The 13,077-nt window shown below is 45.8% G+C and overlaps 1 protein-coding gene across 1 annotated transcript; it reads right to left on the bottom strand.

The window, feature by feature from the left end:
• Window positions 1-7,381: 7,381 nt before the first annotated feature.
• LOC120792679 (cocaine- and amphetamine-regulated transcript protein) lies at window positions 7,382-8,427 on the bottom strand. Its single transcript, XM_040131917.1, has 3 exons — window positions 8,236-8,427; window positions 7,643-7,726; window positions 7,382-7,548 (listed from the first exon to the last, which is right to left on the bottom strand). Exons 1-3 carry the CDS (start codon window positions 8,422-8,424, stop codon window positions 7,441-7,443), a joined length of 381 nt encoding a protein of 126 aa, XP_039987851.1. The 5' UTR covers window positions 8,425-8,427; the 3' UTR covers window positions 7,382-7,440.
• Window positions 8,428-13,077: the final 4,650 nt, after the last annotated feature.

Raw genomic sequence — 13,077 nt, 5'->3', positions numbered from 1 at the left:
GGGACGCCTGCCGTCCCCTCAACGCAGTCGACCGGACGGTTCCGTGATTTTTCACTTCCTCAGACGATCTGAACACGGGCACCGACATGATGTGGAACGCGGCTGATGCTTACAATGAGCCGTTTCCTGAGCTGCGGTGGCAGGTGGACACGTCACGTTTGCATATTCAAGAGGAACTCGCGCTTACGTCAGCGTCTTCCTGTAAAATAAAAAACAAACAAACTGATGTTCGGGAACTGTACAAGTCAGGGTCTGTACTCATCAAACTTCTAAGATCGACACTTAAAAACGATCCAAAGAACCAACTTCATAGTAAAAAAGTTGTTGGCTGAGTTTGAGCAATAGGACACGTTTATGAAGTGACTTCCTCCTACTGACAGTCAAGTGTAAAAGCCACATTTAAGAGCAACTCTCAGCTGATCACAGGATTGATCACATATATGATCAGAGAAGGAACAGACAGTGATATAGACTCACCCCACAGCTACTAAAATTTTACGTTCTTTAAAAAAAACCCAAAACAATCCTTACCGTTTATTCAGTGGGATGTTATTCTGTATAACACATCATTTTTAAAAAGTACATTCTATTTGTGTGAAATCTTTAAATTCCCAGGAGTAATCAACATTGGAAATGATCAACAATCTAATATAAGTATAATGTAATGGAAAATAATCTAAACAGGGATGAAATAATCGGAAATTGTCTGAAATGGAAACGAAATTCTGCTGCGCGACGTTCTGCTGTTGTTAGACGAGGTACGTCAGAGAAATCATGCGATCAGGAGAATTTAGTTCCACACTGACCACTTTATCATCATCATCATCATCATCATCAGTAGTATTGTTACTATCAGAAAACAAGCTCTGGTTCTGTGCTGCAGTCACCGACGGTCTAGTCCTTACCTCACTTCTTACCAGTTGAGGGCAGCAGTGCTTACTCTGCGACTCTGAACTTCTAAAGCGGGGCTGCCCGCCTTCCGTCTCCTCGTGTAACCCCGTCTGACTCCACGGTGCTGAGATCAGGTCCCTGTGGGCGCCGAACCATTCGGTTGCAGGACCCCTTGTTCTCGTTCTTACAATAATGTACGAAACTCAACAGTTCCACTGAAATATGAATCCATCTCCGTGTAAACTAAACACCAAAATGAAGCACTTTTAAGTGCCACAATCTACGGCAATAAGCATAAAAGTACATAACAACCCAAAGTATCACGTACTAAAACTCTAAAGTGCAGTATAAAATAAAGTATCACAATCTAGCACAAAGAACTTCAAAAACCAGCCACAAAGTTCCGCAGAGCACCGCGACCTGCTGTAAGCGTTGTACCACACACTTCCATACACGCAAACTGCAGACTTTGTGCTACTTTGTGATTCTGCGTGATCTACTTTGCTGGTCCCCAGTGGACACGCACGCTCCGTGGCGTTCCAGAGTAGCATGTGATGTGTTGTGTTTTTTGTTTTTTGGTCAAACGTGTGTCATGGGACTTTACGCTTGCAGTAGTTTTTGGTACATTTAGTGGCACTTTAAGTTATGGTGGTACTGCGTACGACCTATTTTTGGTACATTGTGCAGTAGTTTGTGGACTTTGTAGTAGCCAGTGTGTTGCTTTGCTACTTTTCCGTCACACTTTGAGGCGCTTTGTGTTACTTTTTGGCTTAGAAACCTTCGTCGTTCTTTAGTGATATATTTTGGTACATTGTGGTACAGCAGTAGCATGTGACGACTCCTAGTAAGCTTGATGGAACTCTGTAGTGTTTTGGTTCTCTGTAAAGCCTTTCATTTTAGTTTTTTGCTTATTGCGTCACTTTTTGTTAAGCTTTGTGCGCGGTCTCTAGCAAACCCTCTTGGAACTTTGTGGCACTTGTTATGTCGGTACGTCCTTGAAGTGTGTGTCGATTCGGTGCCTGTTGCTACACTTGGTGGCACATTGTGAGTCTTTATGATACCACGTCCAGGATTTTGTGTTTTCTTCTGGTAGTTTATGGTACTCTGTAGTAATTATTGGGGTTTTTTTTTGTGATATTAGATTGATTCCTTTTTTTAAATGTTTTGTTGTCTTTTGTGGTATTTTCTGGTGCATTGTTGTACCTTGCAGGAGCACGGGTACCACATGACTGTGTTACCTGTGTACATGTGTTTTAGTAACCTTAATGGAACTTTGAGGTATGTTGATGTGTTGTATTGCTACTTTCTCATAAGCTTTACGGTACTTTGTGGTTCTTTGTAGAACCACATCCAGAGCCTCGTGTGTAGTTTATTGCGATTTGGGGCTTTTTTTGCGGTAAACTTTTGGTTCTTCGTAGCACATGCTCATATGCTTTGTGGTGCTCGATGGTTCTTTTTGAAAGGCTTTGTGGTACGACGGGGCTCTCTTCTCTTTGAGTTAATTGTATATTTTTATTATTTTGCATTTGTTGGAGAGTACCAAGGAGAGAAGTAGTGGTAGTGACAGGTAGAGAGAGAGGTATGGCATTCAGCAGAGGTCCGTGACCAGAATCGACCCACGGGCGTTGCGTTTATATGGCACCGAGTGATAATAACAGTCACAGTCATCACGTAACATGAGGTTTGTACGGTTTGTGCAACAGGAACAAAGCGAAATCAGCTGGAGCTCTGTGTGCGTTTGTTCACATATTAGTGATTACAGATTATAAATCAACTTCAGTGCCTCAAGCATCGTCTGCTGTTGATGTATTGATTGGTTTACATTGTCACTCTCACGGAGCAATCTCTGTTTCAGGCTGTATCATTTGTCACCGGCTCTGCGTCTCCATCCATCACACGCTCAATCGTCCCGCGCCGCTTTCTCTCCTTCGGCTTCTCAGTGTTTCCGTCGCCATCTCTGTTTTTCACTCTGTACGTCTCCGTCAAATTATCTCACACAAACAATCATTTCTCCTGATGGGCGACTGCTGCAGGTTTTGGGCTGTCTCCGTGTGTGAAAAAAGCCTTTATCAGCCACACAGGCAATCTCTATCGGAATTGGAGGCAATTCCCTGAGGAATCAATAACAAATTCCCGCCGTCTGGAGAAAGTATTGCTGTTCGGGAACTAAGATAAATAGATTTATAGTCAGTCTAACCGCCGTGAATGTTTCTAATTGTCCGAAGGTTTCTGAAAGTGTTCCATAAAGGAAAGATTGATGGGGTTTTCTCATTCTGACGATCTGCTCTCACTCCTGGCTGAATATAAAACATGTAAGTGTTCGCATATCAACAGAAAATAAAGAAGAAAATCTAAAGCAATGCTAGCTTTCTCCAGAGGCACAAACGATTCTCTTGTGTGGAAAATTTATCCAGGGGGAGCACGCTGTTTAAAAATGACTACAGGTTTCATTTCAGACAAAAACAGCTAGCTCCCTAGCTCTTTTTACACTTCTGTAAAATAGCCACCAATAACTCTGAGGGTCGCTTAAGTTAATAAAGCTTTAAACGGAGCGTCCAAAATGGAAGCGCCTCCTCTTCCGTGGGGCATGAATGTGCCCAGTTAAATTCATCTCAATCCAATATTTCTTATGTAGAGGGGCACCAAAATAATTAGCACCAATTCTCTAGGGACCGGGAATGTCTTGTATTTGGTGAGATATTTCAATCTGGACCAATGCGTTGGACTGGTGAATAAATGCGCCGGATGATGTTGTTATCCCTGCAGGCCAAAAAAAAAAATCCCTGTTATTTAAACAAGTGAAACTATATTTTCCCAGTCAAACAAAGGCTCCATACACTTCTGACTTTCCCGAGGTCGTCCAACACACCATCACTCGAGATGACGTCTCGCTCTGTAAGAAATCACTTCCGGTGAGTGATCTTAATACTAGGGGGAGACCTCCGGGAAGTGTCGACAGCACCAACTGCAGTCTGCCTTTAGGTCCACGTTTTACTTCCCAAATGGTGACACACACACACACACACACACACACACAGACACAGCCAGGCCAAAACGGACAAAGTCAACATTTTGTACTTGTCTCTTCTGCATTACTAATGACTGCCGACAGGAAGCAGAGAGAAAGGTCGGATAGGAAATAGGCACAGTGATGTGGACTCTGATGATGCTGCCCAAGTCAAATATTACCAGAGGGAACTTGAGACAACGATTTCAATCAGCGAATCTCCAGTCGTGATGACGGGTGTTGAATCTCACAATCGATCAGCTTCTCTCCAGTATTTATTTTTTTTGTTTTCGCTTGTGATGGGGTCTGTGGTGTCGTAACACACGTTATTGTGCTCTGACAAGAAGTGAACAGTTCAGCGTAACCTGAGGACGCGGAGTGGCTATGCAGCAGTGCTGAAAGAGGTATTCAGGTCATTCTAATTAAGTAAAAGAAGCAACACTATTATGAGTCAAAGCCCTGGATTCAAAATTGCAGAAATATTAGCAGCAAAACATACAATTATCAAAAGTAAATTCGCTCACTATGCAGAACAGCACGTTTTTATTATCCCTGTGGAAAGAAGAACTCAGTCAACCTGTTTGGATGATCTGGGTTTCTGCATTAATTGGTCATAAAATCTGACTTAAATTCCAAGTATGGACAAACACTTTGTCCTTAAGCAAATATCACAAAAATAACTCTGATCTTTCGTGTCTTTATTGAACACACTCATTAAACCTTCACAGTGCTGGTGGAAAAGTAAGTGAACCCTTGGATTTAATAACACGTTGAACCAGAGCTGGCAGCTGTGGATCAGGCCTGCACAACGTTCAGGAGGAATTTTGGACCGTTCTTCTTCACAGAGCTGCTTCAGCTCAACTATATTCTTAGCATGTCCGGTGTGAACGGCTCTCTGAGCTTGTTCCAGAGCTTCTCTACTGGGTTGGGGTCTGGGCCAGTCCAGAAGGTGGATTTTCTTTGTCTGAAGTCATTTACTTGGATGTTCAGGGTCATTGTCCTGTTGGGTCCCCCGACTCCTGCTGAGCTTCAGCTGGCGGACGCCCCCCCCGACATCATCCTGCAAGATACCTTGATAAACTTGGGAATTCATTTTCCCCTCTAAGATCGAGCGAAGCCGCATTTCACCGTTGGGATGATGTTTTCATGCTGGTACGCAGTTTACTTCTCACACCAGACGTAGCGCTGCGTGTTCTACCCGAACAATCCGCAGGTGCGCGGTGATTTTTTTCTTTTATTCCTGTTTTTGCGGGTGCAGCGGCTTCCTCCTTCCCGTCGTGCCACGGACACCGGGCCCAACGCAACCGCGCACCGCGATCCGTGTACGACAGACTCGTGAACACAGACGTTAACCGGCTCCGATCGTTCCCTCGTGGGTTCTTTTTTTACCCCATCGATCGTTCTGTGTTGCGCCTCAGTGTCATCTTAGCCGGGCGCCCGCTTCCGGCGAGAGCGGCCATGGAACTAAATCATCTCCACTTTATAGACACTTTGTCTGAGTCTGGACAGATCAACACCTGAACTCTCCCCGATGACTCCGTGAACCTCAACGATTCTCGATCCTAACTCTGAGATCTCTTTTCTGAGAGGCCCGGCTCTCATCAGCAGACGCCTGTTTTTAAATAAATATAATATTGATGCATGTAAGTTTAAACTGATTGTAAAGTTTTGTATGTAACATCCTCAGCTTCAGTGAAAGCTCTGAGCTCCTTTCTCCCGTTATGATAGAGAACTCACCGTTTCAGACTGACAGTAATTCGCACGGTTATTTCTTGGTCCATTACAGGAAGCGGCTGAACTGTAGATGGTTGACGCAGTTCGTACAACGCGCAGTGCGGGCACGACTTTTCAGCCCCGTAGGAAAGGTTGGGCTGTAGGGCAGCTGCGGCTCGGGGGGTAGAGAGGGTTGTCGGTTTTTACCGGGGGGTTGGTGGCGTGACGCTGTGTGTGTGTGTGTGTGTGTGTGTGTGTGTGTGTGTGTGTGTGTGTGTGTGTGCCTGTGAAAAAGTGAATAAGAGGCAGATCCCCTCAGACACACACCAGTAAAATACTCGTTGAATAATTTTTTGTGTCCGATGTGGTTTTCCCACAAAAAAAGTGGCAAAAAAAATTCCCCAAATCACCTGATTCTTGTCCGATGTTGAAAAATGCAGAATCTCTAAATATTTTTCATCTCAAAAGTTTAACCACCGGACACAAAATAACTCCCACTTCACTGGAAAGTTCTTTCTCGGAGTTTGTGCGCTTGTGGTTTGAAAGTTTCCAGGTCGTTCATCTGCTAGTGACCGACCACGACTGGCTCCAAACTAGTTACGATGTCAGTAGATCCCGTACATACGTGCCCACCCTGGATTCGGATTTAACGGGGGAGCGCGGGGGAGCTTCACCTCCCCGGCGCACGAAGGTGAAAACGAACTCTGCACATTTTTAATTCCGCACAGTGGAGCCCAAGCACGCAAAGTGAAGGGGGAGACCCCTTTTTGGCTTGAGGGGGGGCTTTGAGTAGAAAACTGCCAAACACATCTGGACACGTGTGACCTAAAGCTTAGATATGAGGTTACAATCAACTGTGATTGTTTTTCACATAATCAGTTTTAGTTTTCAATCACCAAGTTGGTTTGACAGCTGCTTCATCCGCAGGGGAATTAGGTTGCATTGTAACCCCCCCCCCCCCACACACACACACACACATACACCCAGACGACTGACGTCACAGATTGCGGTCACAATCACGTCATGGTTCAAATATTGGACGACCCCCTTGAAATCGTCAAAGAATAAGTAAGTAGATGAATAGATAAGCAGAATCAAGACATGCGCATTGCAGGACTGACTCCGGAGGCACCGGCCTGCGCGCGTTTGCACCAAATCACCCAGGTTTGAAAGAAAAGTGAGGCCACTCCGCTGCTTTACAAAAACGAGACGATCCACAGTTTATTGTTGTTGGTGTTATTTTCACGAGTCATACACAAAACACTCATCTGAAACAAAACAGTTCGGGTTCAGAGGACAGACTCTGGACCCGCCCAGGCCAACAATCACTTTAGTATTCCCGTTACATGGTATTGCTGTTGAGACTTTACAGTGCGCGTGTGGTCCTGTGGTGGTGCGGCGTGCGGCGGGTTTATTCTGCCTGGTGCGTTACTTCTTAGCTCCTACTACATCACAACAATGATCCCCCCCCCACAGACATAAACCGGTTTCTGAGTATTTACAGTAGCTTCCCGCTTCTTTGCGGCGCTCCTCGCCTCCCGTGCGTCAGCATAACCCCCCCACGGAGACTTATAGTTTTTCTGTGATATAATATACTTTTAAAAAGATATACTTATCATAGAACCACTACAGTCCTTGCTCGTCGGGGTAGGGCGGTCACCCCCCCCCCCACCTGCTCCTCAGCTGCATCATGAAAAAATATGACAGTAATCACAAAGGAATCGAGTGACAGTGTTTTTTTTTGTTTGTTTTGTTTTGTTTGTTTTTTTTGTTTTTTGTTGTTTTTTTTCCTCCTCCCATGCCAAAGCTTCATTCGGATCCCCCGGGGCTCACAAGCACTTCAGCAGGAAAAAGTTACAGAAAGCTCCCCGGGGACAGTCGCACATCTTTCCGATCCGAGCGCCTTTTCTCACGGCGCACTGCTCCCCGACATCACACTGACAAGAGAGAGAGAGAGAAACGTTAAGAGCCGCGCGGTCCGACATGTATCTACGCGACGTGGGATGCAACATCTGCCAGTGTGTACGCTACCGTGGGGACTTGGCCAAATTTCTTCTCCCACAGAGGCAGCCGTTTAGCCTGCAGCTTCTCGAGAACTTCCTGGAGAGCTCCGAGCTGCCGGGAAACAGACAAAAACGGCAGAAGCACTTCACCAGTCTGCCTTTGTTGTTGTGGCAGCAACGGACACACACACAAGTAGAAAACATCCATTCAGGTGTCGTATGATTAATTGAGGGGGGAAATGCAACAAAAGCGATTGGTTAAGAATCTGTAGCCGGCTGGCGATGGACGTGGAGGTTCTAGTGGAGGTAAACATTTCCACTGGCAAAATGTATTTCAGCATAAAAACAAAAAAAAGGGACATTTTGTCTTAAAAGGACACGAATTGATGACACACAGCGGGAAATGTGTCACGAATGGCGCCAGCTAGAAGTTACGCGGCGGGGAGGAATCTTTAATGCGTGGATTTCTGAATTGAGTTCGGTTCGCATTAAGCTCGACGGTCCCTTTTTAGCAGAGTGTCGCTGAAATTCAAAGTAAGTGACATGCGGGAGAAATGAAAAATAAAAAACCAATGTGCTCGATGGAACGATGCAGAGTGGAAGCGGCGGCGCGGGGCTTACCAGCTGCTTCTCGCTGGTCAGGTTCGGACCTTTCGGGTAGAAGTCCCGCAGGGCTCGGGGGCTCAGCTCCTCCTCGGACTCGGTGTCCTGCACCTCGGCTACGGCGGCGCCGGAGAGCAGCAGCAGCGCGCAGAGGAGCGCGCCGCTGGGCAGCCTGGAGCTCTGCATGGTCCCGGTGCGCGGCAGCATGTGGCCCCTGTCCCCGTCTCGGATACTCGCTCCTCCGCGTCCGAGCACCTTTTTATCTGACTCCCGCCATCTGCTCGCTCCACCTTTATCCTTTGATTTTTTCTCTTTGTCATGCGTAGCAGCCGCCCTGAGTGAGTCATCCCGTAAAAGTTGCTGGGCAAAATATGCCTCCAAAAGTCAACAACAACAGGGGCAGCGCGGCAGGGGGTCGTTACCGATTTGAGTGGTGGGCCACTCGTTGCCTGGGTGATGAGGTCACTTCTGTGAGGTCCGGCAAGCGCACACCCCTGGGACTCGATCGGTGTAACCTGAAATAACGGCAAGGGTGCGCGTCTGTCACCCGGCGAGTCTGGGGACGTGGCTTTACTTAGTCTTCCACTTTTCAATACGTTACTTTTGCACCATCACCTCGGAAGGGGCGTCTGCAGCCACCCCTGCGCCGACACTTGGTGACTCGGTGCCGTTTTGGGTTTTCTTGGTCACGCACGGCGCCAAGGACCGGCTGACGTTCGGCGTCGTTGTCGGTGCCTCTGGTGTAACATCAGGGCAGCCGGGATCCTTGTTGGGGGGGTGTTGAATTTGAAAGTTGCTTTGACTTTCAGAATTGACCCTTGGTCTGATGCGCAGGGACCCAGGGGCCCCAGAGGATGAAGGGAAAGGGGGGATTTGTTAAACCAGTGAAGTGGTTTCTGTAGAGGGGCCTTCTCACCAGTAACGAGCAGGGTCACAGTTTTACACATTTTTGAAGAAACTGTTTTTAAAAAAACAAACCCAACTTATTATACAGTGTTAGTTTATTCTGATTTTGTATATTATACAAATGCTACATGGGACAAAGCATCATGGTGAATTAAAGTTGTTTGTGTGCAGCAAAAGTCTAACAGCATCATAATGAACCTGTAAAGGAATTGGCACTTTGGGGCTTAACATCAGAGGCAGGAGCAGTTGAAAATTAGAACGCAAACAATACTGCAAAGCGAACTCTGAACTTTACACTTCCGTTACTGTGGTTTTTACGGATTTTACCGTGAAATAAAAATGTGCCCCGCCGCGCCGGATGCACCGCGACTTATCCATATGAGTTCGCCTGTTATATAACTACTGAGCCGGCTGTCACAATGCAGAGGATGGAGGTTTACACACAGTGTGGGCAGAGGGGGGGGAATCATCCGCCTGCCGTCGTAGCCGGTGTCGTACTCTCAGTTCTGCGCTCGAGTTGTCCGGGTCCAGCGGCGGAGACGGAGACGGAGGAGCGGGAGGCTCTGATTGCGCACGAGGCTGCATGACTCATGTCTCCCTCTCGTCCCCGCTTTTAAAGACTGCGACGCCAATTCAACGTTTCATTCACAACGACCAGGCTGTTTCGTTCACAGCCGTGAGTTCGTTCGTTTTTTTGCACCGTGTCCCTGACGATCGTCTGTCAAAGGCTCGCTTCCCTGTTCTGATTTGTTTCTCTGTTGTTTCTTTCGGTCTAATGTTAAAGACACGAGGTGATTTGGCTCAATCTTCCCTCAGATTGTGTTTTTTTTCCTCTCCAGCATGAATAACGGCCTATTTAGCAGAACAGATTATATTTAGAGCCGGTTTACTCAACAGTATAGCTCTGTGCTCCAGCACTATAGCAATAGATGTAATTGGGAATAAACATTATACAGCTTCTTGTAAAAAAAACAAAACAAAAACACGGAAGCCTCAGAATTACAAACTGGTGTTAGAAAAAAAATCCGAGAGAAGCTCAAAAAAAGTTTTTAAATGTTTCTTCAGTTTTTTTTTACCTACATTCACAGATTTTTGGCCACTTTTTGGCAACGCAGGAAGCTATAAACACAACATTGACATAAACATAAAGTTATGGGAAATGTATTAGCAAAGAGTGCCCTATTTACATATCCAGCAGACACAGAGCAATATTTTTTATCCATTTGGAGTCATGTTTCTGGCCATCTAACAAACATAAGTCCAATATTCCCTCTCTTTTAGCTCTGGTTTTGGTCTCCACCAGCTCCTGGGGGAAATCTCTGGCTTTTTAGCTGCTAAATGCTCCGCCGTGTTCGCCAGCTGGTCTCTGACTGTGTCTGTCTGCTGCTTGCTGCTGAGCAGGTAGTGGGTCAGTGGGTATTTGCAGCTTTTCCTCTGAGTACAGCCGCCTGCTGCGGACCGAAAACGACGCTATGAGAACAGTAAAGTTGTAGCCCGGACAGATAAACAATGAGCTGAAACTCACTAAAAAGGTCCAGAGATATTAGTTACAGCCGTTGTTTTTTTTTTGTTTTTTTTTGGAGAGTCAGGTGATAATTTTCAGTCATTTGCTCAGTGTTATTGACCAGTGCAGCTTTTTTTTAAAAACAAACAAAGACAGGACAAATAAATGTAATAGATTTGGAACTTGCAGGGTATTTATTTGCCACCAGCTTACTAAAATGTTGTTTTTCTTCTATTTTTTGGAAAAACAATTGGAATCACAGTGTGTTTGCCCCTAAGTTATTGGAGTCCAAACGTGTTCAATTCAGGGTCGAGAGTCTGCAGCTTTGTCCCTCCAGCTGCTACCGGTACGAGAGTTTATTGATCAGTTGATCCATTCCAGCTTGAAATCACTGAGGATAGTTTTCAGAAAAATCCCCAGACCTTCAGATCTTTTTGACCTCTATGAGCTTTTATCACACATAATTGGACCCTGCTGTCAGTATAGGACATTCAGTCCAACCGTCTTGATATCGTGAGGAAAAATTAATTAATTCAATTTTTGTTAGAATCCAAACCCCTGTTTTACACCTGTGCAGCAAAAACAAGATTATAATGATTTTCACATTTACACTTGGAGGCAATTTTTCCATCTCCATACAATTGGAGGAAAGTAAATCTAACAAGCATCAGATTTATTGGCAAAAGGAGAAGCGTGTCTAACCAAACCTACACGTCTTTGGACTGTGGGAAGAAGCCCACACAGGCACGAGCAGAACAAGCAAACTCCGCACATAAAGGCCCGGTTCAGTGGATCTGAACCCTGGACCTTCTTACTGTGAGGCAAACGCTGAAACACTGTATGTATGTGATGGACTGGCAAGGTGTTTGGGATGCACACAGCCCCTTGCCTTCTATGCTGGATTAGTCTCCAGTCTGCACAGATAAGGGAAGGACAATTAATAATAAAAATCAAACAAAAGTGTAATAATGAAAACACGAATAATTAAGATTACTTGTAGCCTTAATGAGTCGAAGACACCAGAGTGCCAAGCTTCAGGCCCTAGTGAATGCTTTCATGAAGATGGAGCAGCACATCTGAAATAGTGCCGGCCAAAAACGAACAAACGAATCTTTTCTAATGGTATTTTTACGGTTTCGATACGAGTCGAGTTTACACTGGTGCGTAAGGCCTCCGGGGAGCAGCCATATGCTCACACCCGAAGTCTGACGCTGACAACCGCTTTCACCTTCTCCCGCCTCCTCGCCTTTTATATGTCACCAAACTAACTGCCGGCGAAATAACTGAAGGCATTCACGACCCTATTAGTTGTAAAAACTTAGCTGAGTACTGCGTGACAAGTGTAGCTTTTGAGCAGCGCAGGCGGTGACTGACCGGCGTGTTTTTTCCCCTCGGGGCTTGCCGTAGGTGTACGCACAACGTACAAACCTGTCCACTCGACTCAACTGCTGCTGATACCAGCTCTCGAACAGACCGGATGCCCTGGACGCATCCCGTACATGCCGAGGAATGCCGAACAGACCCTCGGGAGCCTCGTTCCTCCTGCTGCAGTTTAGTAAACTCGAACAAACGCTAGCGTCTGTTAATGCTGGTAATTGTTTCGCATTTTGATTTAAATGCTTTGATCTTCTCCGGGTTATTTTTTCATTCCTGCTACATTTTCTTAACATTTTCTGTCATTAAATAACAGGTTTTGCGAATTTTGCGGCCCCGGAGGAGGTACGAACTGTCTGAGTGCCCCAACGTGGTGCTAAAATCCATCACAGTAAAAAAAAAAAAAAAATCCCCGTTTCGTCACGACAGAAACAGACGGGAGATAAATTAAAAGGAAACCAGCCTCAGCGCTCCTCGGTAGCAATTCGCCGAGTCTTTACTGGAGGGATAAACAACATTCTTCCGAACGATATTCCTTGGTTTGGTGGTTTGATGATGGTTGTGGAGAGCGCTCTCTAAAACACTGCTCCAAAATCTCCCATAGGACTGGGTTGAGATCTGGTGACTGCGAAGACGACACCATATGAATCACTTTCATACTCAGCAAACCGTGCTGTGACCCCTCGTGTCCTGTGTGGGGGCATCTGCATTTCTTACGTTTCTCAACTCATTTATTCACTTTTCTTTCCCCCTTTAAGTTTGGAAGATCAGACTTTGCGGCACCCTTATCAGGTCAGTCAGCTTTAACACTGGCCTGAGTGTCCCTGCCCTGTGAATGTATTACACTTGTATTACAATCGACACAGATTCTAATGAGCTCTGTGTTTCCAATATCTCCAGTTGCTATTAGTTCAAGAAGCATATAATCAAGGTGTGTGTACTTGTGTGTGTTCGGGTATTAGTTTAATGCATGCTTTCCCCACGTCGAATACAAAGCGCTGGGCTCTCATTACTTCCTCTTCTATCTTTAAAAATGAGGTCTTTTTTCCCTGCCCGGTCCCCCAGTATCAGATACA

Source organism: Xiphias gladius, chromosome 1 (genome assembly GCF_016859285.1).
Source record: "Xiphias gladius isolate SHS-SW01 ecotype Sanya breed wild chromosome 1, ASM1685928v1, whole genome shotgun sequence".
Taxonomy (NCBI): domain Eukaryota; kingdom Metazoa; phylum Chordata; class Actinopteri; order Istiophoriformes; family Xiphiidae; genus Xiphias; species Xiphias gladius.
The sequence above is the reverse complement of the archived record's forward strand: the minus strand, read 5'-3'. Positions and strand labels throughout refer to the sequence as shown.

Bases quoted from the DNA above. Each gene is read 5' to 3' on its own strand.
- LOC120792679 (XM_040131917.1), bottom strand. From the start codon at position 8,424: ATGCTGCCGCGCACCGGGACCATGCAGAGCTCCAGGCTGCCCAGCGGC. The intron at 7,727-8,235 runs GTAAGCCCCGCG...GTTTCCCGGCAG, and splicing joins TGACCAGCGAGAAGCAGCTG to CTCGGAGCTCTCCAGGAAGT. The intron at 7,549-7,642 runs GTAGCGTACACA...CTCTCTTGTCAG, and splicing joins AATTTGGCCAAGTCCCCACG to TGTGATGTCGGGGAGCAGTG.